The sequence below is a fragment of the Chrysemys picta genome, chromosome 11 (assembly GCF_011386835.1).
Source record: "Chrysemys picta bellii isolate R12L10 chromosome 11, ASM1138683v2, whole genome shotgun sequence".
NCBI lineage: Eukaryota > Metazoa > Chordata > Testudines > Emydidae > Chrysemys > Chrysemys picta.
Genome location: NC_088801.1, coordinates 51,770,906 through 51,797,606, shown reverse-complemented (window position 1 = coordinate 51,797,606; position 26,701 = coordinate 51,770,906). Strand labels below are relative to the sequence as shown.

The following is a 26,701-nucleotide window of genomic DNA, read 5'->3' as shown; positions in this document are numbered from 1 at the left end:
GAAGTATTTTCCAGTGACCTATAACAACCTGCAGCTTGGTCCAGTGGTTCTTAACCTGGGGTGTACGCACCCCCTGGGGGTGCGAGATGCCCTTTCTGGGGGTGCGAGACATGCCAGACTTTTTTAGAAGGTAAATCATCGAAAACACAAATCAAGTATAGGCACGTAAGGGCAACTATTTTGTTTCATCAAACCTATGTATTTATAAACATTATACGTTTTTTAACGATTACTGTAATATACAAACAAAAAATATACCTAGGTTTAAGGGGGTGCGAGAACATATTTTGATTTTTGATAAGGGATGCAAGAACATATTTTGAGAACCAAAGGGGTGCAGGCTGCAGTAAAGGTTAAAAACCACTGGTCTAGGAGGAATTCACATCCAAACTTACATGCATTCAGGATCTTCAAATTATAAGTATAATTAATTTGAAACAAAAAGAGTTTTAAAAAAATCTTGTAAACAAATTTAGTGGAAGCAATGGATTAATTGCAGTAGGCTAACAGAAGTACGATATTGATAAATATACAATTTCCCCCACAGAGATATGCCAGAGTGTCTCAGATGCTGTCCTTACGTGATTTATTATCCAAGACTTAGAGCTCTCTTGCAGATAAATCAAATCATGCAAAATCATATGGCAGTTCTGTTATTTATACAAATAAGCATGAGGAAGCAACAACACTAATTTTTCTCATTAGTCCAAGACAGAATTTGAACTCAGATCGCAAGACGTACAAACCCCTACTACTATCTCACTAAATGAAAGTCTTTTTAAACATATACTATCTAATTATGTTTACATGGTCACAGATATGAGTTAGCTCAGAACCCATCAGTACCAAGACAGTATTTTCATGGCTTTATTAAGTATTAGGAAATCTCTCCAATTAGAAGAAAACCCAGAGTTTGGTTAATTTCCAAAAGTCATTAGAAGCTTGGCAATGCTTTCAGATGTTGAAGGCATGTCAAAGCATGAGACTATACTATATTTAATGCAGTTTAGGTTAATTTAAACCAAAAGTATAAAAAAATTACTAGGTTGCAAGAACTCAAAAAACCTCTGTAAGGGATTCTAATCTCCTCCCACCCCTAAAACAGTTGTCTTAAAATATATCAAATATAAACCATTGGCTTGACTTTTAACAAACTGTGGCTCTCTTTTAGGCTGGGCAGGTTTGAAGGGAAACACACACACACACACACCTTACAAAGAAATTACCTGTCCTCCAGATTGTTTTTTAGCACTTTCATATAGCTCATCAATGTGTGAAGTAAACGACATAAAATCTGGAATGACGAACTTTCTCCTGAAGGCCTGAGTAAGCAATACAATATTGCTTTGTACACACCTGCAGAATGTAAGAAAAATGTTAAGTAAATATTCCAGCTGCCTTTTATTTCTCTCAGAGGACTATCAAAGGGCCAATCCAGCCCTTGCTTATGGTAATCCACTGAAGTAAGCAGCATTACGTGCATGCGTAAAGGCTGGATGACTGGGCCCCTAATTATTCTTACAAGCATAAGATATCCTTTATTGGAAAGAAGCTTCCATTCCACAGAGATATTAGGGAAATTTTTAAATTGCTTATTTACAGCAGTTGAATACTAGTCCATTTTATTCTTTAATTATTTTAGGTTCTTATTTAAGGTTTCAACTGCAGGGGTGCAATGCATTTCTAATTGTATGTGACCACCAGTTTTATTCAGCATGCTGCGTACTACGAGTCACCGAGCTCTACGGGGCTGGCTCCTTCCCTCAGCCCTTCTAATGGATCCTCGCTACGAGTTTGGTGAGGAAATGGCCCTACTCTAGCCCAAACCCTGTAAGTGCTCCATAAATGCTGAAATTGGGGGACAGCGAGCAGCTGGATGCTCCTTTAAAGCCATCTACACATCTTCCCTTCAAGCTGCCACCAACCCACCCAGAGTACATCTCTCTACTCCCTTGTTCCCACAAGGACCAACAGATCCTTCCCACTCCTCCCCCAGCACTACCCCGTCTGGTAAATCTGAGGGCCAGGAAGACGTGAGGCAAGGGAAGTTGTGGAAACTAGGTGCAAGAAGATTAAAGTGGGCAAGAAAGCAAAAATGGGGGAAGCTGTAAGAAAGGGAAGATGACTGAGCAGAGAAAGATAACTGAGAAATGCTGCAGGAAGGGAAAAAAAACGCAAGAGTATGCAAGAAGACAGACAAGAAAAAAGAATAAAAGACAACAGATATGTAAGTGAAACATAGTAAATATGTCAGACATATCATGAGGGGATGTATGGAGGAATGGGGCAGGAACAGCTCTATTCCAATGAGAGGAGTGGGTTCAACACAAAAATGGTTGCAAACTACTGAAACACTGATACAGAATCGGCACACTTTCTATCAGTCTGTTTAAGCCTCTAAAACTGTAGCACACAATAAAAATTTAACACCCAAAATCAGGTTAAGAGCCAAAATCACCCAAGAATTTTGTTCAAAAAGATTGCATTCTTCCTACAATTGATATCATCTAGTAAGATTTCTTCTGAAAAATTAAGACTAAATTATGGTTCAAAATTCTAACATTTTAACTGATGATACTTCTGGAAACATGTCATTTAATTACGAACAATGAAGAACAAAAAAAAGTTTATTTCCAAATATTCTGTATTACAGCATCACTAACAGCTCAAAATAAGGTTGTACGCAGGTTACTGAAAAAATCTATTCTCCCCTTAAATCTGTGGCAACTTCTCTTTCTGTGAAGCCCCAGTTCAGGTTTAAATCATGTTGACCATTCACACTTTTTGAAATTCACCCTAAATTCAACTGACAAGATTGTTCCAAATAGTAGAGGGTACCTCTCTCCAACAATGAAGGAAAAAGGCTAGAAAGGAATAGAACCAGTCTCTCTGAAGTATATCTAAAATAGTGGTTTTTATTGGTTGCAACCTGTCAAATTTGCATAGGGGACCTACTTTGTTACCCTGTCAATTTGCGCATAGTACTGACATAGTTTGTAATGACTATCTATCCCTTTTTGGTAGATACTCATGTAGTTTTCAGAGACCTATTTCATCTCTATGACCAGGAACCCTTAGAGGTTGTTACCTATTTGAAGGGGGTCCCTGCTCTTTTGGAAGCAATTAAGTAACAGCAGTTAAGACAACTGGGCACTCAGAAGAATCCATTATCCATTTTCTATTTTTGAGATATTATAAAATAACTGTTTTTAATCTGTTGCATAAAATTCTGACACTCTGGCATGTATACGCACATAACTCAGGAAGGTGAGAGGGCTATACAGAATTTATAATACCAATCACCCCTCATAATCAGGACAAAGCTTGACCTCAAAAGTAAGAATCGTGGGAAACCATGTCTCTTCATATAGAAAAGCAGCCTTTCATTCCAAGTTTTTGAAAGAGGCTCATGGATTCAACACACTTATTTTTTATTTAAAATGTTTTAAGAGATTATAAGTAATTTAGGCTTTAACATATTTTGTATTAAGCTCAGATTTTATTTTAAACAAGTTTATTTTTAAAAATTTAAACAAATTAAAAAATCTGATTTTTATTTTTATTTATTTTTTTTAAATCAATTTTTATCCAAACTGTCAGAAATAGGATTCCCCCTTGAATTCAACCATATGGCTGCAAATGGAGTTTCACCACCCATAGTACAATCCAGGAGTAGAGTTTTGGGAAGGCAGAATACTGGGATGCATAAGTCAGGACTATTTTTCCATCCTCCCTACTATATCCCTTATCTTCACAATTCTTCCAAGGTGTTTTTCTTCTCTACCTTTTTGAGGTTTGCATAGCCTGTTTGTCAGTCTTTCCACTGGGAAAGTATTCAAAATATGGTCCCAATCCTGCTATAGATAGGAACCTCAACTAACACCAATTTCAATAAGATTTGGGAGTATTTATCTATGGCAGGCTCAGGACCTATGCCAGTACATGTAACTAGTAGTACTTCTTCTAGTAAAGCTTTTAAAAGAGAGTGGAGACATTTGAAAGCATGGACAACAAATCTACATCACCTCAGGAAAACAAATGCAAATTTAATAATTTTTGGTAAATGAGATACTTTTATATTAATATGAACATTCCAAAAATTCTAATGCACCTGTTGTCACAAAAGCTTTCAGACCATCCAAATGAACAAAAATATTTGTAACTTGAGGATTTAAGGGTAAGCATGACTAAGCCTAGAATGAAAAAATTATCAGGAATTTGCTATCTTGATTTACATAACAAGATCAGTTTCATAAAAAAAAATAATAAAAAGACCACTGGAGACCAGATTGTAGATTGTTAGATTTACATTTACAATGGAATATACCCAAATTGCTGCTTTCTACCAGCAGAACAGAGGAGATCTGGTTGACAAAACTGTCATTCGGGGTCAATAAAAGTGGGACAAAGTGCCTTGTGACAAAGACAAAACTACTTTCATATGAAGGCTAAATATACAAGTCACCTACTCTGAAAGAGAATTAGTGTCTAAAATTCAGGTATAGCATTATTATAGCTGTTGCTCAGCAGCTGCTAATATAAATAAGGAAAAAAACACTTTCCATAATCTCATCTTGAGTCCCTCACAGCTTTCCAGAATTGTTTTAAATGAAATTTTCCATGTTCCTTACACCCTAGAAGCAATTTTGTTTTACAAAATACCTAGTCTTGTTGAGTCATGAGACATACGGGAAAAGCAACATTTCCTATTTTTGTAACCATTTTCTATATTCCATTAACCTCTTCTCTCCCCCACCACCACCAAACTGGGGACTCAAAAATAACTAAACTTTGTATATTTATGAGAGTCATTCCTGGGCTATGTTTAAATTTCCCCCATCCCTTTTCACTAGTAATCCATGATGTTAAAAGTTAAGAGCAAGAAAATTTTCAAACAGAATGTGACTTTTAAGCTGGAGAGTTACAGGTTACATGAAATCAGAAATATAGATATTGTTTCACCAGTACCATTTATTACATTTGTGCAGTGGGGAAGTCAGCATGTCAGCTGGACCCTAACTTTCATGAGAGTTAAGTGTGTAAGCTTAATATTGTATTAATTTTTTTTGACATTTTTACACAAAATAGCTCATCACCGCCTAAAACAGTGTGGCAAATACAAGGGATATAGACAACCTGTTATAGAAATTGATTTTAGTTATAAAAATTAATCAACTCCTACTGTTTTCCATAAAATTATTTCAGTATTGAAAATCTAGTGTTTTTTTCCAATCTTCAGTATAGTCAGTCTCTTATACACAGAACAGCAATCAAGCCATTTTTCCCCAGGTTATGTTGCCAACGTACATTATCTTAACATGGAGGAGCAAACCCGAGAGATTATTCAGTCTCCATGCTCAATCTTCAGCCTTTGAATGAGTTACCAAAAAGTGCCCCAACAGATATCTGGTTTTGACATGGAGGTTTTGTCTTTGCTAGAAAAGGTTTGCCACTATGGCTATACAGACAAACCCTTCTAGTGTAGAAGCAGATTATCCTGGCATGAGTTCTTTGGTCAATAACTTATACCAGTTCCCAGAAAGAAATAAGCTATATCAGCAAAAGCACTTTTTATCAAGTATAACTTCTCTATACTAGGGTTTCTGCCAGTAGAGAAATGTTGTAAACAAATCTCACACCCTTACCTAATATATATTACTATATCTGCAAACGTTTCTAGTGGACACCTGGTCTTGAACATCCACTCATTAGTAACTAGACAAAGCTACTGATTTTTCTCATCAGTTCACATAGTAGGTTTTAACTGCCTAATGATTCATGCTACATTCAATAAAGTGATCTAGAAGTGCAATGCTTTGTTATTCTGACATAACCTGATTAAATCACTTATTTCCCCAATTCTTCCCATCCTCCAAAAAAAACCCAAGTAAACATTTCACTTATTTTAACTAGCAAAGCTAGGGGGAAGGAAGGAGGATGAATTATTGCTGCTAACATTACTGTTCCCCAGCCTGCTCTATAATAGACCCCAATGACATTTCACAAATGCAAGGAGTATCCCACCCAGCACAAAGAGAAGCAGGATGTAACACTGACAGAATAGTTGAGTTTAAAGAGTATATTTTAAAAACTTCTATATCGGATCTAGTTTTGCTTGCAGAATCACCATGCCACAGAATAAAAATGAAAAGAAGTTACACCCTACTCTTAACACAAGCCTAGAATCTCATTTCAAGATTTAAGAATTCTCAAGTCTGAAAAACTAAATAGAAACAAGTTTACATTCCTTTTTAAACATCCAAATAAACTGAAAATAGGGGAAAGGAGAGCAGTTGGCATGAACTGAACTTTGTAAATGGCACAGATATTGTTTAGCTAACTTGCTGCACATATTTTACAACTCTTACACTGTGTGGTATTGTATAAAGCTTTTCCAAAACTAAGACTAGAAAAGGTGCATGTACACTTAATTGAACCAAACCATTTGGCAGGCCCTCTATCATAAAAAGGTATTTAAAAAACCTATCCAATGACTGAACAGCACAGAGGTTAGTTTTCAGTGCATTGTACAGGAATAGACACACATTTCATTTATAAATGTAGATTCACACTTAATTCTTTGCTGCATCTTACTGCACATTTAACAACACTAAAATGTAAGACTATCTCCAGTGTTCTTTTTCTCAAAAATAAGTTTAGTTTCTGCATCACTAATCAGTGCACAGAAAGTAGCTGATTTTAAGAATGGCCTTTTTTTCATTTTGTGAACAATTAGATAAGAGGGATGCAGGATTTTATTCCTTGAGTATCAACATGAACCTAGCCTGCTGTATTTCATGAGATAGTAAAACATTCTCAAATACTAGTTTAATGTAAGTTGAATTAAATATGGGTCTCTCCCTCATTTTTCATTTTAACTACATATTAGATTCATACACATCATATATATATTTTCCATGACAGACTGTGACTTAAATAAGGCGTATGATCTTAGTACTGTATAATATAGCAGCCACAGCCAATATTATCAGAAATATTTTACTTTTTAAACAAATCTTTGTCCAGCATGACGCCATCTGAAGTCGTTTGAAGAGTTAGTCTTAACATATCCATGCACTCTTTCAACCGTGGATCAGACGTACGCAATCCTGTAGATTTGAGTGCCTATTACAATAAAGAAGAAGTCAGAATTACTACAAATATGAAAAATGCCTTTACTGAAATAAAATTAAATTCTCTAGTGCTTAGCCCTATTAGTTCTCCTCTTCCAACAGAAACATAAATCAGCCTACCAAAATTTCATCGAATTATACATGGGCTCAAAACCCCAATCTCTTGGGCCATAACTTGGAGAGAAGATACCACGTTGGGAATGGACCACATCCACCTAGACTGAATTGGCCTCGTTAGCACTGACCCCCCACTTGGTAAGGCAACTCCCATCTTTTCATGTGCTGTATATTTATACTGGCCTACTGTATTTTCACTGCATGCATCTGATGAAGTGGGTTACAGCCCACAAAAGCTTATGCCCAAATAAATTTGTTTGTCTCTAAAGTGCCACAAGGACTCCTCGTTGTTTTTGCTCATACAGACTAACACAGCTACCCCTCTGAAACCTATACACATTTATGTAAGTAATTATATAGCTTAATGTATATTTATTCAGATTCTTAATTATGTTAGAAAATGGCGATTGACACATTTACTTATTAGATTTTTTTTAAAAAAAACCTCATGATCTGCATCAAGCTGCAGTCAAATGGAATTTGGAATTCACTTAAAAAATGAACAAAGAGCACTTTGAAATTGTTTTTGCTAGTTAAATAACTACCTTATATGTGCTGGATACAAAGTTTATCAAAACATGTTTTTAACACAGAAAACTGATTTACTGAACAAATCAAATATTTACACCAGTTAGCAAATTGAACTGACTGTTTCTCGTCACATGTACTTTAACACTTTTGAACTAGTAGAGCTCATCTTTTCACACCTCATTTTTATTCATAGACTAAAAGAGGAAAACAAGCTTTCCTATTTTTCAATTCCTAATCTGTTTCTCAACTCTGAATGAACTAGTTGAATAGTTACATAAAATGGAAATGAACAGAAATGAAGAAAATATTCTCTGCACCTGAAGAAAAGGCTACCTGCTATCAAAAGGACTTCAACATACTCTGGCTTCAGGTGCTTAGCCAGTGACTTCCACCAGTTCAGTGGTTTGACTTTCTTTAGAAAATCAATATACTTGTACTGCTTGATTTGTCGTTGTTGTTGTTGTTGTTATTTATATGATCTTACTACAATAAGTTTTGGCCTTAACACAAGCTGTCAATTACAAATGGACTTTATTTTTTAAAAGGAAAATGAATTCAAACTTAAAAAAATCTGGGGGGTTTGTATGTCAGATTTTTATCCACTCTGAAACTTACAGTAATGAACTTATGAACTGGAATTTTTTCTTGCCCTTCTGCAATAGTATAGAACAGCAAATCTTCCAAGCTAGGCAAGAGACCTTGCTTCATCTTACTAGGAATAAAAAGAAAGTCACAGAAGAGTTAGTGCACATGCATTATTTACAATGTATCCACCCTAAAAAAAAAAGCAATGTAGACCAATTTTGCTACTAGAGAACTTGGGAACATTTACAGGACAGTTATTTCAAAATTTAATTCAGCTTTCACCAAAAAATTGATAGTTAAAAAAGCAGCATGTATGTTCATTTTTTTTTAAAACTGTAGTTAAGATGTTCAACAGTTTGCATTAGTGGTATTACCATCAGTTTTGTATATGGCGATAAACTCAGAAATGAAAGAGAAACAAATATTTATTCTAATATCACTTTGCGAAACTGCTACATCACATCTTACTGCTCATGAGGTTCTGTAAGATGAAAATGCATACAGACAAAAATGTTGCATCACTTGACAAGATCAAGTTAAAGCCCAATATATCAGGGGAACAAAAGGGAGAAAGAGGCACAAATTTTGTTTTGTTCACAAGGCTTAATTCCACAGGCTTCTCACTGACTTCAGGGGGAGTTACACATGTCTAGAGATCATAAAGACCTACCTAACTGTAAATAGATATTGGTTTTCACAAGAACAAATATGTGCATTACATTTTCATAGCTTACATTCTTTTCCTCACATCACACTTTCCCTGAACACAAGATGAATCTTAATTTTAAAATATTTAAACTGCATGAGATATGAAAACAACAAAAAGTAACTGCTAGAAAGTTCTTACAACCTCAGAAATTAGCATACTGGATAGGACCAGTGATCTATCTAACCCACTCTCTCCAACAGTGGCCAGTGCCAGAAGTTTCAGAGGAAGATGCAAAAATCCTGTGGTAGGATAACTACTCTTTGGAGGATTCTGCGAGACAGCGCGCCCACAGATAACACCCCCCGACCCACCCCCCACAAAGAAAACAGCAGAGAAGCCATACACCCGGGGGGGGGGGGAGGACACGACCATGGGTGCAGTTTACTGGGGGATTGTCCCCCTCCAAACAGAGGTGAGGCATGGGGGGCACACGGGGTTACATGCCACTGCCCCCCCCATTCTGCAAGCACAGAGCTGCCCAGCTGATGGAGGCAGTCTCAGCTCAGCTGACTCTGCAGCTGAATGCTGCCTCCTGGGTTCTAGCGCCACTCGTGTTCCCCTTCTGTGTGCTGGGAGCCTTCCTGGTTTCTATTCTGTGCAACACTTAGTCCCCGCAGTACGGCTGGGTAAGCGGGGGGGGGGAGAGAAGGGAGGGTGAGGGGAAGAGGCAGTGGGGAGGAAGGGGGGGTGAAATAGGGCAGGGCGAGGAGAATGTGGGAGTGAGGGGAGGGGGATGGAGAAGAAAAGGGGAGAGGGGAATCGCAGGGGGAAGCAAGAGCCCAGCATGCAGTCTCCCCTCAGCAGCAGCTGTGGCTCTCCTGTTAAGGAGAGCCATTGAACCCTGACAAGCCCTACCCCCCTACACTTGGACCCCTCCGACAAACCCCCCACACCCAGATCCCCATCCCCTGATCCCCAACCAGCTGCACCTGGACCCCCCACTCCATCAAGCCTCACTCCCCTAGCCTCCAGACCCTCACACTGTGCCCCATCTCCCCACACACAGCCTCCTTCCTCCCCCACCCCCAGAGCCCCAACCACCTTCGCCTGGATCCCCTGCAGAGTCCCATTGCCCCTGCACCCAGAACCCCCACAATGAGCCTCTGTGCATCCAGATCTCCCACTGAGCCGCCCACATGCAGATGGCCCCACACAGAAACTTCTCACTCCACATCTGGGTCTCCCACACTAAGCCCCTCCACACTTGGATCCTGCTGGGCTGAGCCTGCCCACCCACACCTGGTGCACCTGGCACAGAGCCCTGGGGTGTTTCTGGGGCAGGCCCAGCCCTTGCACTGTGTCAGGATCAGATGCAGCCTCACTGCCAAGTCCCTATACCAGGGGAGGTGGGAGCTTCAGGGTGATCTCCCACCTCAGTGCAGCCAGTGGCCTGTGCTTCCCACTGCCATGCTGTAGCCATATTTATTTACGGACAAATAACATTTGCAGAATTTTAAAATATTGTGCACATAATTTTTAGGCGCTGAATTCCTTCAGGAGTCAATAATTATGAAGTAACCGGTCTCTATGGAAGTTTATTCCCTGCCCCATCAGCTAGTGGTTGGCTCACGCCTGTAAGCACACGTTTATATACACTTTTTTTTTTTTTTTAATTCTACCTCCTAGGTATGATGTCCTAATATAACTATGGATGCTTTCACTATTCATATATAAATCTAAGCAGTTTTTCAATCCTAATCAGTTCTTGCCATCAATCACATGTTGTGAAAAGTTAGTTAGAGAGGATTTTTTTTTTTTTTTAAAGCACAATGCTTTATCAGTTTTAAGTCTGTGGCTTTTAAATTTTATTCAATGTCCTCTTACTCTTATGAGAGGGTGTAAATAGAAGAGCCAGATTTACCTTCTCTAAATAATTCACTTTGCACATCTCTTATCCTGTCTCCTTGCCTTTCTAAACTGGTATTTCTCTCTGATGTTTCACCCTCAATGCAATGCTGCAGGATCAGTTCTGAAACAGAAGGAGGTAGCACAGTAAAATTTGTTTCCCTCCCAGCTCCTCCCCAAATTACCATATATACTTGATCATAAGCCGGTTCGTTTATAAGCCGACCCCCGCAAGATGGATAAGTAAAAATGGAAAATTTGTATAACCCGTTCATAAGCTGACCCTATAACTCAGGGGTCGGCAAATGTTGGCTCCCAGGCCATCAGGATAAGCTGCTGGTGGGCCGAGATGGTTTGTTTACCTCGAGCATCCGTGGGCACGGAGGTAAACCTAAGTAAACAAAGTGTCCTGGCGCGCCAGCTGCTTACCCTGACGGGCCGGGACAGCAACTGATGGGGAAATTTGGGGGGGAGGGGGAGAGAAGCTGGAAATCAGGGGAGTAACCCCGTGACCACCCCCCACATGATCCCAGCCCTAGCCCGGGACCCCCACACTCTCCCCACCCCATCCCTTCCCACGTTATCTGGGGAGGATGTCTTTGGCCTGGCTGGCGCTGCTCTGTCAGGCTGGGCAGTGCGGCCACAGTCTGCTCTGGCGGGCCAGACCGGGCAGCGCAGCCGCAGCATGTTTCAGCGGGCTGGGCCAGGCGGCACGGCCGCAGTGTACTCTGGCAGCCCGGGCAGCACAGCCACAGCTTGCTCTGGGGGGCGGGGTTGAGCAGCATGGCCTGCAGCCCCGGAGCTGCAGCTGCTTCGGAGGCTGCGGGGAGAGCAGTGTGGCCAGAAGAGGAGAGACTCTGGCCCTGCCTCTTCCCTTCTGGCTGTGCTGCTTCCCCTTGCTCCCTCTGTTGGGGGGAGGGGCGATGTCCCATCTCTCTGTCTCTATACCCGTTTATAAGCCGACCCCCTTCTCTGGTGCTTCCCTTTCTTACTAAAAAAATTCGGCTTCTGAACGAGCATATATGGTATATGATGGTTAAATACCAGAGTAGATAGTCTTTTCTTGAAGCTTCGCAATGTCACCTCCAATGGCATGCCAGGAATTTCAGGTTTAGATTCATAGACTCTAGAACTGGAAGGGACCTCGAGAGGTCATTGAGTCCAGTCCCCTGCCCTCATGGCAGGACCAAATACTGTCTAGAACATCCCTGATAGACATTTATCTAACCTACTCTTAAATATCTCCAGAGATGGAGATTCCACAACCTCCCTAGGCAGTTTATTCCAATATTTAACCACCCTGACAGTTAGGAACTTTTTCCTAATGTCCAACCTAAACCTCCCTTGCTGCAGTTTAAGCCCATTGCTTCTTGTTCTATCCTTAGAGGCTAAGATGAACAAGTTTTCCCCCACCTCATGACACCCTTTTAGATACCTGAAAACTGCTATCATGTCCCCTCTTAGTCTTCTCTTTTCCAAACTAAACAAACCCAACTCTTTCAGCCTTCCTTCACAGGTCATGTTCTCTAGACCTTTAATCATTCTTGTTGCTCTTCTCTGGACCCTCTCCAATTTCTCCACATCTTTCTTGAAATGCGGTGCCCAGAACTGGACAATACTCCAGCTGAGGCCTAACCAGCGCAGAGTAGAGCAGAAGAATGACTTCTCGTGTCTTGCTCACAACACACCTGTTAATGCATCCCAGAATCACGTTTGCTTTTTTTGCAACAGCATCACACTGTTGACTCATATTTAGCTTGTGGTCCACTATAACCCCTAGATCCCTTTCCGCCATACTCCTTCCTAGACAGTATCTTCCCATTCTGTATGTGTGAAACTGATTGTTCCTTCCTAAGTGGAGCACTTTGCATTTGTCTTTATTAAACTTCATCCTGTTTAACTCAGACCATTTCTCCAATTTGTCCAGATCATTTTGAATTTTGACCCTATCCTCCAAAGCGGTTGCAATCCCTCCCAGTTTGGTATCATCTGCAAACTTAATAAGCGTACTTCCTATGCCAATATCTAAGTCGTTGATGAAGATATTGAACAGAGCCGGTCCCAAAACAGATCCCTCCGAAACCCCACTCATCATACCTTTCCAGCAGGATTGGGAACCATTAATAACTACTCTCTGAGTACAGTTATCCAGCCAGTTATGCACCCACCTTATAGTAGCCCCATCTAAGTTGAGCTTTTTATACTCTGCTCTCTGGACTGACAGGATAATAGATTGCTGATGTTCTATCCAATGGACCTACATCTCAGAACTATTAGGAACAAAATTACAATGGGCTTCAGATCATTTTCCTTTTTCCCCCAATAAGTTGTCTTGTATGTGCTTCAGTTTTCTTTTAGATTTAGTGTCAACTTAAAATCAATGCTCTTTGGTATTTGACAAATTTAGTACAAGATAACAGAGCATTACTACTGAGATTCTCTAAATAAAAGGTAACTGCCATCTACAGAAAGGGATGGTAAGCAGTCTTATTGTTTTAAACTTACCCATTAAAAATAAAAAGTGCATAAACTTGTAATTTGAAAACAATCTTCAAATTAGTTACTATATGGTCATCTGTGCAAGTCATATTCTTTCCTGGAAATGAAAGCCTTCAGACGAAACAAAATGTATAAAAAAAACCAGCAAAATTTTTTGTCTGGCTATGAAAGCTCTCTTTCACAAGATTACCAAGAATTCTCTGAGTTATATTTAAAGATTACTTGCAGGACCCCACCCTAAGACTGCAATAATAATTGTTGCTGGTAGTCACGTAAACCACGTAGACCAGTAAAATTCTGCAGATCCACACTTAAAGAAATTCAATATTAGTTTAAACTATTTCAATGGTAGTTCAGCTTACTCATTAAAAATTAATAGTGAATCAATAACCTAAATATATTTAATCCTATCCTTAATATTAATGATGGGCCGCATATTAAATTCTCTTTCCTCTACCCAAACCAGTGGTAAAAATCAGACTTCCTATTAAATAAATCAGAGAAAAACATTGTACTTACTCATGCACTAAGAATAGACGAGGACTTGTAAACGAATAGAACATTTACTGTTTCTTTTTGCTTCAGAAAATTAAGATTATTTTTAAATGATGCAATGCTGGCTAGTGTACAGACAGGCTGGCAACTCAACGAAGACAAATACGTGTAACTACACCAGGAAAGTTAGAGAACTTTCTTCCATGCCACATTTTGCATCTTTATAAATCACATACACTTAGCTTCTGAAAAGACTATTTTTGGACTTCAAAATGTTATACACTGTTAATGCTGTAATTCTATATTTCAATAACCCAGAAGTACGCAATTTTTATTTCATATATTTTAGGAGTTACAATACTATACACATTCCAAAGTCTAGTGTTATCGACTTTTGACCTTTTTACAGAGATTCAGTAAATTTCCCAAAAAACTTTCTGAATTATATACAATTATATACAATGTTTCCATTAACACAAAAAAAATCGATTTCTGGAAATTTGAAATTCAGATTTGAATGTTTGCTGTCACTTGGGCAATGCATATACTTACAAATATTTTATAGTGTTAAAAAAAGGCTGAAATTTATTAATCTGCTCTAAAACAAGCTTTATAATTATGCCCCAGGAAACTGCACCTGTCCTATTTATATCAATGCAGATATATGTCCTTAAACGTTAAAATATTTGACAATAAGTTTCTTACCCCTGCCCTTCATAACCTTTACACTTATATTTTCTTAAATCAGTGTATGCATTTCACAAGTGAAGATTTTTTTTTAAAAAATTCCCATCATATCTTTCACATCAGTTGCTGTTAAATCAAGCTGACTGACCCAATATTTAACAATAAATTTGCACCAGCTGCCAAAGCAAATGAGGCTACTATTCAATATTTACAGAAAATGCTTTGTCAAATGGACTACCTTTCAATAAAGTTTATCAGTTAAAACTGCAGAATAAGCTTTTGCCCTTTTTATCAGTTCAGTATTGTTTGTACATAACATTTGCTTAACCTAAAAGCAATATTTTAGCACGGTAACACACTTAGCAAGAAAGTGTTATTCAGCATATGTTGCATAGAGCTAAGATACTGAAGTGGAGGGGATGTGCTATTGCCACAGTTAGCTTAAAAGGGAAATTCCAATTTATTCGCTGCTTTATACCATATTCTGAAAAACAAGGAAAAGAGTAGGAGTAAATTCACTTTAGGCAAGAAAGATTAGAACAGTATTTGTGAAATCTACTTTAGTCTATAGGCTGGAATAATGGAGGTTGTGCCACATTGCCACTTAACATAAAAGGTTCTAGGACATACAAACCATGTGACCAAGGATCCAGCCACCTCAACCTTGCCCGTATTCCCTTCTACCCCAGCACAGAACCAACCTACAGAACTGCAGGGCTGTTCACAAGAGTCAATTTCACACAAAATTAATAGATTGTTTGTTTAAATAGAAAACTAGGGTGTCAAATGTGGTGTTGATTTTTGTCCTAGAGGTATGTCTACACTGCAATTAGACAACCATGGTTGGCCTGTGCCAGCTGACTTGGGCCAAGGGGCTATTTAACTATGATGTAGAAGTTTGGGCTACAGCCTGAGCTCTGGGACCCTCTAACCTCTCAGGGTCCTAGAGCCCAGACTCCAGCCCAAGCCTGAACATCTAACAGCCCCATGGTCCAAGCTGAAGTCAGCTGCCACAGGCCAACCATAGGTTTTTAATTGCAGTATAGACATACCCATAGACACCTACCCACTAGGAAATTGACTGAGACTATCAATTCATTTCACATTGGGTGCTCAGCCACCATAATATGGTGTTAACTTTCTTGTCACTACCACTACCTACCAGACAAACGATTAGAGCCATGAAGAAATTTCCTTATGAAAAACTGGTACTGTTTACTTTGGAGAGGAAGTGGAGAAGAAGGGGCCTGATAATGGTTTATAAAACAATGAATAATGTAAATAAATTGGTATGAATTGATCACTTCTATTCACCTTTGCATAATCCAAGAATAAGGAGCTCACAGCAATTGAAAGGTGGCAAATTTTAAATTGATAAAAACATCTCTTCCACTCAAAGTATAATTAGCCTGTGAAACTTGTAGCCTCATGATATTATACATGCTAAGAGGACTAAATATGTATATACATCCAGAGAGATGCAGTAGTAAAGATATGATAAAAAAAACCACACACCAAAACCAAGTGTTTTGGAAGGGTTCAAAAGTTGATATTTGAGGGCATGAGCCAGTTTCTGACGGGGGTTATGAAAAAAGGCTTCCCTATACACCTAGGTGCATAACTGGGTTTCTTGAACCTTCAGTGTTGACCACTATCAGATACTGGATCAAATGAACCACTGGTCTGTTCCTGTATGGCACTTTCTATGTAACCTGGGCTGGATTTGAAAATAAATCAACTAGGTAAGGATACACTATATTATCAGAGTCTAATCTCATACTTTAAAACAATCCACATCACTTGTAAACCAGCCTTGAAAATTATAAAAGCACCATTAATAGAGAGCCTAAGTAACTATTTTATTGTATTTCAGAATCATAAACCAGTGTCCTGGGTCAGGGCCATTGTGATCTACCTACGACTTTAAGTCAGCTCTGCTCACACTGTTTTGGTATTTTTAAAATAAAAAAACCTAGATAAATTACGCATAAAGTGGTTGTGACACTGAGCCAGCGAGGGTTGGGCAACCAACAGGCTAAGTAACCCAAAATCAACTTTTAAGGACATATTAAAGAAGTATTGAAATGGTAAATGGGGCCATTCCTTGTAGATAGTTCTCAAAGCCTTGTTAAACAGATGAGAGGTCTGTATTGTTAGAGAATTAGAGGTAGATACTAAGGGCTGGTCTACACTAGGGGGGCGGATCGATCTAAGATACCAACTTCAGCTACATGAATAACATAGCTGAAGTCGAAGTATCTTAGATCGACTTACCTGGGGTCCACACGGCGCAGGATCGACAACCGCGGCTCCCCCGTCGACTCTGCTACCGCCGCTCGCTCTGGTGGAGTTCTGGAGTCGACGGGGAGCGCGTTCAGGGATCGATATATCGCGTCTTAACGAGACGCGATATATTGATCCCGGATAAATCGATTGCGAAGACGTACCCTAATTGTATTTGTCTGTGTTTACCTATATCCCTTAGAAATTTAACAATGTGATCTAATTATCTTCTGGATGCTAAACTTCTGTTCCTATATTTCATCACTATATTATATTGAGTCAGAGATCAAAAGGGGATATTAACATTTAGATGAAACTTGTGGTGTAATAATATCGTCTTTAATTCTGTTTGAAGTTTGTAGTAAACTAACTATGAATCATTTGAAAGTTAATTGCCTTGTGCTAATCAATGCAACTAGCTACCAGTGTATGCCTAGGAAAAAGAGATTTACTTCAAAGCAACAATGTATGTCCCGCTATGACAAGAGGCTTCTCAGCCTGCTTGGGAACTGTAAAGAAGGTCTCAGGCCTAATCTTTTTTTTTTTAAATCGCAGATCTGCTTAAACGTTGTCAGGGGAAGTTCAAGTCACAAGACTGAGATCTTCAGGTGTGCCCTGGACTACCCCCACAAATTCTCATGGAAGAATTTGAACAAACTCTATACACGGACTGCCTATTGGACTATAACCCATTGGGCTGATTCTGGAAAGAGTTTTACAAATCAGCAGCATGTCATCTCTGCTATGAAACTGACCCAAGAATTTTATTCTTATCTGTATGCATAATGATCTTTTCACTATAGTAATTCTTTCTTTTCTTTCCCAAATAAATCTTAGATTAGTTAACAAGAATTGGCTGTGTGTATTTGGGTAAGATCTGAAATATTAATTAACCTGGTGGGTAATTCTTGGGGCTAGTAGACTATCATATATGGTGAATAAGATTTTAAGTAATCCTCATTATATTAGACTTGGCTGCCTGGGTGGGAGCCAAAGGCTGGACTGCTTAAGAGGAACTGTATTTTAGTTTCTTGGGAACCAGTAAGGTATTACAGAAGCTGTTTCATTACTGGCTTAGTAAAATCTAATTATAGAACAAACCACCAGTTTTGTAGATCTGCCCTATTCTTTGCATTTTGCCCTGATTGAGCATTCTCAGTGTGGCCACTCTAGTAACCGTAGTTACAGTGGTCTCATGTCAATATAAGATTTTCTTTCCACTGTTCTACAATACAAGAGGTAGGAAGAATCATGTGCTATTATGCTGAAAATAGAATTCAAGAAAACAGTATCTCATCACATTCAGGCTAGACACAGCCAAGTACAGAAATTTGGGAAATACTATTTTGGGGGCATGCTGTAGTCTGAATGACTTAAACAGCCACTACAATTTCCGCAGATTCTTGTACCCTAAAAATATGACATTTTAAAAAAATTATTTTACAGCTGCTTCATATGTAGTCAAGTTGTCTCAAATCTACACTTCTCCCACAAATATTTTTTCTAATTATATAAATAAGAATTTACACAAAACTCTAAATAAGTATCACCAAGTCTATCACAGGGAAAAAAATTACAAATTAACAAGCAGAGAAATTATGTATATTTCTAACATGACACAACTTCTCTATTTCCAAAAGAAGTTCGCTCTTTTTCTGGGGTACAAAGATAATTTATTGAAAATTAAACATGATATACAAAAAAATACATTTCAAAGTCATTAAGATCACAAAGTCAACTACTCTAAAGTTACAAAATGCCAAATTTACAGTTGTTCAACCTTAATTTTGCCCCCTTGTGAATCCATCCTGTGAAGTGAATGAGACAAGGGTCTTGTGGAAAACAAATGATGTGATCGAGTAATCAGACTACCAAAATATATATGCATAAAAGGGAAGAATTAAAGTTGAACAGGCAGCCATAAAATTGGCATTTTCTTACTTTCAAGCAGGGCTTTGGAGCGGAGCCTGGAGCTGGAGTGCGGAGCAGCTCCGGAGCAGTGGAGCTGCAGGTTTTTGCCTGGAGCTGGAGCAGAGCCGGAGCACAGCTCCAAAGCCCTGCCTAGTGCTTAGCCTAAATAACCTTTCTTTTAATGAATTTTTTTTTTAATATGGGGTAATTTCACAGACCAGCTTCACATATACTCATTCTAAACCTTCAGCACTGCACAACAAACTTTTCCCACTTGAGCTACAGAACTAACTACCTGACAAGAGCAGAAGGCTATTATTCCAGAGGGGGAATGCACAGTAGATCCATGACTTGGGGGAGCTCTGGGATGTGGGATCCATATGATGCCCCTGATGGTGAGGAGGAGAGATGGAGGGAAAGGCCCATGGCAGCTCCACCTACCCAACAAGGGACTGGGAAGGAAGTAGCCGTGTCTCAGACACTAGTAGTAATCGTCAGGGACTGATTCCAAATGATAGAAAAAAGATGGGTAGGGTTCCACCATACCTTTCGAATCCAAGGAAGGACAGGCAAAGGGAAATAACTGTGGACCAGACCATGAATTTGAGATAGGAGCTTTGGTGATTTTTTTCCCCCAAGGGGAAGGGAGAGAAGTACCACAAACAAACTGTTGTTAAGCATGGAGAACTCACTGACAAACATGCAATACCCCCAATGGATTTATATTTCCAAGTCTTACATTTAAAAAAAAAAAAAAAAGTTTTGATTAAACACTGATGCATACTGAAATTTACAAACTTTAATTAATCTTGTGAGTCCTACCAAACTTTGAAAATTGCTAACTCTAAAATTAATCAACTAGGATTGTTTCTCTAGTTAACCGCAAATAAAAAAAAAAATTTCTCCCCCGAACAAAACATACATGACAGATTTCTGGTGGAACACCAGGTGGTATGTGCACATGTGGGGACAGGAGGTCAAAAGAGACCATAGAAGTTATATCCTCAATTACAGCACAATATCCCAGGCTTGAAAAAGCACTAACACTGACAGATTAAAGAGCCAACAATGTATGAACTTTTGCATAATTTAATTTTTCACTTTAAAAGAAATTAACTTTCTATACTTCCAGTTGCAAAAATTGGAATGTGACAAGTGTAAAATAATGAAGTGCTGTTTTCTTGAGTCTCCAGAGCAGCTGAGTGACAATGAATGCTAGAGATTTCCACTCCTGCCCAAAGGAACATAAAGCATCAATGAAATACATGAGCCTTGTCAATTTCATGCTGCTGCATTTCAAAACCATGAGCAGCAGTAAAGGCAGACCCGGAGCCATTCAGTAAAACAAAGTTCTATACTGTATCAGACAGACAAGTGGTCCATCTAGTCCAGTATCCTGCCTCCTACAGTGGCTAGGTACTATTTGTTTTTAACTAGCTACTGAAACAACTCTGGATTTTCTTGTTATCCATGTAGGCACCTAATCCCTTTCTGAACCCCACTAAGCTAGTCACCTGTTAGTGTGCAGTAGTGAGCACCACAAGCTGTGTTGTATGAAAAAGTGCATCTCTATGTTTTTGATTTGCCATCTTTAGTTTCATTAAATGTCCCCTTTATCTTATTTTATGAGGAAAGAAAAAGAAAAGTTCACTATCTTTTCAGTAACAGGCAGATAACCTAAAAAACACAGGCTGGTGGGATCCACAGAGTCGCAGCACCTCGACCCACACCCTCACAACAACCAAAGCAGCATGTGAGAGAGGCAGAGCAGTAGACAACTGATTGCATTACACACACACACACCACTTTTCTATATTGCACTGTACACAGGGCCACATTCTATATATACAGTACCTAAAACCTTAAATATGTTGGGACTCAACAAATTTTTATGGAACAGTGAAACCAATATGTTTTTTAATTTCTCATTCTTTGCTTATTTACGTATATAGAAATATTTGAAGCCAAGTTTGGTATGCTTGTGGAATAGATCAATCTTTTGAAATCATGCATTAAGGAATTCCCAACTGGAAGCATCCAGCACTGAGCAGTTTGACTGAAAAGTTGTGAGAATTCCAGCACTGCCTGCTCAACTGGAAAAAGTGTATTTGGAAACTAGTTATTTATTTATAAATTACTGCATAATTGTCTTGAGTTTTGGCCATTGTAAGCCTGTGCCTACACTGCCACTTTCAGCACTAAAACTTTTGTCATTCAGGGGTGTGAAAAAACACACCCCTGAGCGACAAAAGTTTAGCGCTGAAAAGCGCCAGTATAGACGGTGCTTTATTGCTGGGAGCCGCACTCCCGGCGATAAAGCTACCACTGTACTTGTTAGGGGTGGGATTTTTTTTTTATTTTTTTGTAATCGCCAGGAGAGCTCTCCCCCAGCAATAAAGCGTGTCTATACTGCCCACGTCACAGCGCAGCCGCGGCCGCACTGTAACATGGGTAGTGTAGATATACCCTAAGCAACTACTCTGTGCATTAAGCACTAAAGCCTGAAGTATCTACTGACATCCATGCTTCAAAGAAAACAATGAGAATGATTTTTAAAATGTGGCTTGTGATTTTTTTTGGCCCTGCATGTGATCAATCAGTATTTTTTTAAGTGATATCCAAGTGATTAGACATTTTATTATTTACAATTTGCACTAGTAAATAGGAGTGCATTGATACAGGTTATACAGGAGAAGTCTGTAAAATAATATAACTACTTTGGAATTAATCTACAGACAAGAATGGATAAGAATTCAAATTAGGGCGTTAGGATGGTGCCCTTTCTACATGTGTTTCTCTCACTAAAATATGAAATATCTTGAAATTAAAGGTCAATAATTCTATGAACTGCACTTAGAACCATCATGGAAATTAATGTTACATTATTCATTTATATTTACAATCATTCGTGAAACTATATCCAAATAGCAAACTTTGCCTATGCACAAAATATACTATGCATACACATTATGTGCATATAAATTATAGGAGTTTAATATAGCACAAATTTCATACGCCCAGTACTGGGGATGACCTGCCCGCACACAAGCCAAAGCCTGGGGAGAAAGAGAGAAGCAACACATAGAAAACTCTGAAAGGCAAAAGGGGAAAGCAGGAAGAAAGCTTATTTTCTCTTCCAGGCGGTTGAAGGGGGTAGAGCTTCACATTTACATGACCAGTACTAGCTAAAGGTTAATATGAAAGAGCCCTTCAGATAGACATGTTAGCATCTTTTCCTTTCCCAGCAGTCAGAGCAGAAGTGCCCAACTTAGTTTTTAAATGAATGTGTTGTTCTCTAGGCCAGTGGTCTCCAAACTTTTTTGATCGCACACCCCATCAGTAAAAAAATTTTGAGCACGCACCCCCTGCTCCGGGCCGAACTGTCGGGGGGGGGGGGGGGGGGGGAATCAGCGCTGCTCCTCCTGCCGCGCACCCTGAAGGATCCTCTTGCGCGCACCCCATTTTGGAGACCACTGCTCTAGATCTTAATAATGGAATTCACGCTCCTTTGTGTTTTGCACCCTTTCCTAGCTAATAAGTTTAGCCCAGTGAGTGATAAATTTTAAGCCCTCTCAGATATTAAAATGAGCTTAATGAAATCAGCTTTTGACTGCTGTCTGTTATCACTTCCCCACCCTCTTACGACCAAGACATAAATTCAGATCAATCCACCTAGCTACTCCTCTAGCCACATGCCATGGGAATCAGTATAAACATCTACAATGCACATTCTACCTCTATTAATTATAGGCAGGGCCGGCTCCAGGCACCAGCTTAACAAGCAGGTGCTTGGGGCGGCCAAGGGAGAGGGGCGGCACCGGCGGCAATTCGGGGGCTGCAGGTCCCTCACTCCCTCTAGGAGCGAAGGACCAGCCGCTGAACTGCCGCCGCCAATTGCGGCTTTTTTTTCCCCTCCAAATGCCACCCCCGATCGCGACTTTTTTTTTTTGCTTGGGGCCACAGAAATGTTGGAGCCGGCCCTGATTATAGGTTGGAGATCAGAGAATCTAATGGATAAAAATCACCAGATGTAGCACTGTAATTGAGGACACCATTATAGGACTACCAATACTGTACTAGATAGTACTGAGGTTACCTTTAAAAATTAGTACAAAAGGTATATAACTTTACCTCTAATACTTCTGTTCACATAAAATACCATTCTAACAAAAAAAGCACTAGTACATTTCGTCTTATCTGAACTGAAATTTACATATTTCCTGCTCAACAGCACCACAGTTATTTTTACAGAAAGATATCCAAGTCTCTTCAAGCAGTCAATATGTTCAAGACTATCTCTGGTCTCCGGTTTATAGCAGCAACTATTTCCCCAGGCTCTGTATCCTGACATTCCCCATTCCCAATTTGGATTACAGCAGATAATTTATAGGCCACAAAAAATGGCATGTTCATAATCTGCTGAATCCTGCTGAAATTTGCTGATGCAATGCACTGCACTTCAGTATAGAAAGATCCATTAAAAATATCTTATTTTAATATTAGAATTAAATAAATTTACATCACACATTCGGAACAGAACCCTGTACCAGAACTATTTTGAGATTTTTGACTTGATATTGAAGTACACTGCAATATTTCTTTCGGCGTGTCTGCAGCATTTATCTGCTTTCGCCCTTGAGGGAGAGAGAGAGATACGCACAGGGATCAATACACAAAGGAGACGGTAAAAGTATTTAAGTGAATTTCGTTTTATCCTCTGCCGGGCCCGCGAGGGGTGACCCCGCTCTGCTCCGCGCGCAGGGAGGGACCATCCACCGGCAGCATCTCCCCGCGTGGCGAGCGCCCCAGCACCCCGCCCCGCCCGGGGCCGCCGGCCTCCGCCTCCCGCCGCCGCTTCCTGCCCCGGCCCCCAGACACTCACTTGTCCCCCCCGCCTGCGGCTAGCTCCTGGCCGCCGTTGTAGTTGTTGTTGTTGCCGTTGTCGGCGGGCGGCGCCCGGGCAGACAGCGGCGGCCCCTTGCCGGGCTCGTGCAGGGCCCCCTCCGAGCGGGTGCAGACGCTGCGGGCGGGCGGCGGCGGCAGCCCCGGCCGGGGGATGGGGAGCGAGCCGGCGCTCCAGACGGCCGCAACGAAAGGGGCTGGCGGGCGCCTGAGCGCGGAGCCTCCGACCCCACCGGACTGGCTGAGCCGCAGCAGCTCCCTGAACAGCGCAGAGCCCCAGAGCCGCATCCTGCCGCCCCGCTTCCCTCCGCCGAGTGCAGCGCCCAGCCACCGCCACGCCGGCTAGTCTGCTTGGGGCAGTCCGCTCTCGCCCCGCCCCGCGCCCCGCCTGTTGGCTACCGCCCCTAGCTGTCAGGCGCTTTGCCAGCCTATTGGACGCAGGAGACGCCACTCACAATCCGCCCCGCCCCCGCAGTGCTAAGTCCCGAAGCTGTGGCGCACTCGGCGTCTGAGGCTGTTCCGTTGAAGTCAGCGGCAGAGCCCGGGGGCAGGGCGCGAGGGAGGGACTGGCCCAGTTTGGGAATAGGCAGAGGGGCGCGGCAGGCGCGTGCCGCGGAGCGTGGCGGGGACTAAGAGCCGGCCCGGCGCTGCTGGGCACGGGGAGGGGAGCGCCCCAAGGGCAGGGTGGGGACCAGCGGCGCTGTAGACGGAGGGGAACAGCCCCGAGAAAGCGGGAGGGTCTCGGCCCCACGCCCGACCAGGTCGCCACGTAGGCGAGAGCTCTGCGGCCGTGCCGAGCCCGGCCACCCTGCGCCTAGGCTCGCCCCTTGGTGAGCGCTACAGCCCCATCCATCCCCCCGTCTGCGTGGGGCGGGCCTTGCGCCTCTTCTGGGCACCGCCTTCGCAAGCGGCTGAAGGTTAAAACTGATGGAGAGCTGAGCGCCTCTCTGCTGCAAAAATATACATAAAACCTCAGGGCCGGAGCTACCCTGGAGAACTTCCTTGAAGGGCCAGAGCTGGCATGGAGGCGGCAGCAGGAGGGGATCAGAGCTACAGCAAGCTTTTTATAGCAAAAACCCTACCAGCTAAATCAGCCGCCTTTTCCCCCGCTCTGTAAAAGAGCTCAGCGTGGGAAAGTTTACCATTGTGAACCTAAGAGGAAATAAAGAATTAATGGATTTATGATAACATTGATTGCAGCACTTTCTATTCCCGTTTCTTTTACGATGTGTTAGAAATGGAAACTACGCTTGAGTTTAGCCAAGGCCGAGCGAGAAGCTTCTCTACGCTAGAAGTAGCATGGAGTTATGTAATTGTCACATGGCGGTTACCACGGGTACAAATGACTTCCATGAAATATCAACTGTACTGCTCTCTAATGGAGGAGAGAAGACAAAATAGTTGGCAAATGGATTGACGTTTATTACAGACTCACCATAGTGCCAGAACAACATATTGAGTGCCTCCGGACTAATTTTCTGTCAACTGCCTAATATAATTATTCAATTAGGTTTCAGTGCTTTTCAGTAAGCCTTTTTCTAGATAGTTACTATGATTAATTATACATAATACAGGAATTTCTATGAAAATATTAAGATTGATTATAATGAAAACAGTAGTACAGGAAGTGGTTAATAAGCCGATTATAGCAGCTATAGACTCAGTGGTAAAGTACTTGGCATCTCTAGAGGCATATGTTTGGTCTGTCATCCTAAAAATCTATTCTATTTGAAGCAAAACTTTTATTCTCCTGCATGTTAAATCAGCTCTGAATTCATTTATAATAGTAAATGGGTTATAATAGGAGTTATACTTTTTCTGAATGTGTGGACATAAAAATCCAGATTCAGAAGTGGTACAAGCAGATGTAATTACACAGAAGTCACCAGGTGTTTATATAAACCCAAATGTCTAAATATACTAGACACTGCATGGTGGAAGTGTTAGTAAATAGCAATACAAAAATAGCATGTAGACCTGGGGTGGGCAAACTTTTTGGCCCGAGGGCCACATCTGGGTGAGGAAATTGCATGAATGTAGGACTGGGACAGGGGGTTGGGGTGCAGGAGGGGGCTCAGGGAAGGGGGCTGGGGTGCAGGAGGGGTGTGGCAGGGGGATCAGGGCAGGGGGTGGGGTGCAGGAGGGGTGTGGGATGTGGCAGGGGGTTGGGGTGCAGGAGAGGTTTGCGGAGTGGGCTCTGGGCCGGTGCCGCTTACCTGGAGCGGTTCCGGGGTGGCAGTGGCGTGCAGCAGGGCTAAGGCAGGCTCTCTGCCTGCCATGGCCCCCCGCTGCTCCCAGAAGCAGACGGTACCACAGCCCTGCCGCCCCTGGGGAAGGGGGGACAGAGGGCTCCGTGCATTGCTCTCGCCTGCGGGTACCTCCCCTGAAGCTCCCATTAGCCGCAGTTCCCCATTCCCAACCAATGGGAGCTGCAGGAGGTGGTGCCTGCAGGCAAGGAAATTAATGGTGGGTCAGAAATTAGGTCTAATAATAATAGTAGGCAAAATAACCACGGGATGTACTATTCTACCTATCGCCCCCTTTTGGGGGGCCTTAAAAGACTCTTTGGAAGGGAAACAAAGTACCAGAGGACATGTGAATTTAAAGAATCCAAGAAGCCCATCATGGCTGCAACACCACAATCCACCTTGACAGCAGTAGACCTTCAGTGTCCTGACCAGCCCCGAAACAGGGAGAGGAACAGATGACATCATCACCTCCACTGGCTTCAGCTAAGTACTCCACAATACCTGAAATGTAAGAATTGCCTTCCTTTTGTCATCCCCTCCCTTGTGTCCTTTCCCTTCCCCATGTTATTTTTTATCTTTGCCTTTTGTTTAATAAGAGTCGGCTTAGCTAGCCACAACTGCATGTTTTCTAAGGGTATGTCTACACTACGAAATTAGGTCAATTTTATAGAAGTCTATCTTTAGAAATCTATTTTATACAGTCGATTGTGTAGGTCCCCACTAAGCACATTAAGTCGGCGGAGTGCGTCCTCAAT

At 41.2% G+C, this 26,701-nt stretch overlaps 1 protein-coding gene across 3 annotated transcripts in view; it reads right to left on the bottom strand.

The window, feature by feature from the left end:
• GLS (glutaminase) overlaps positions 1–24,066 on the bottom strand; it is a 105,117-nt gene extending 81,051 nt beyond the window's left edge. For 2 of the 3 annotated variants that reach the window (XM_065562012.1, XM_024109557.3), the window contains exons 1-4: positions 23,678–24,066; positions 8,397–8,493; positions 7,004–7,125; positions 1,227–1,356 (exon numbers count right to left, since the gene is read on the bottom strand). In XM_065562012.1, the coding sequence (XP_065418084.1) occupies positions 1,227–1,356; positions 7,004–7,125; positions 8,397–8,493; positions 23,678–23,985 (657 nt within the window). In that variant the 5' untranslated portion in view covers positions 23,986–24,066. The remainder of the gene's footprint in view (positions 1–1,226; positions 1,357–7,003; positions 7,126–8,396; positions 8,494–23,677) is intronic. The other variant, XM_008172903.4, reaches the window with a different exon arrangement.
• Between the last annotated feature and the right edge of the window lie 2,635 nt (positions 24,067–26,701).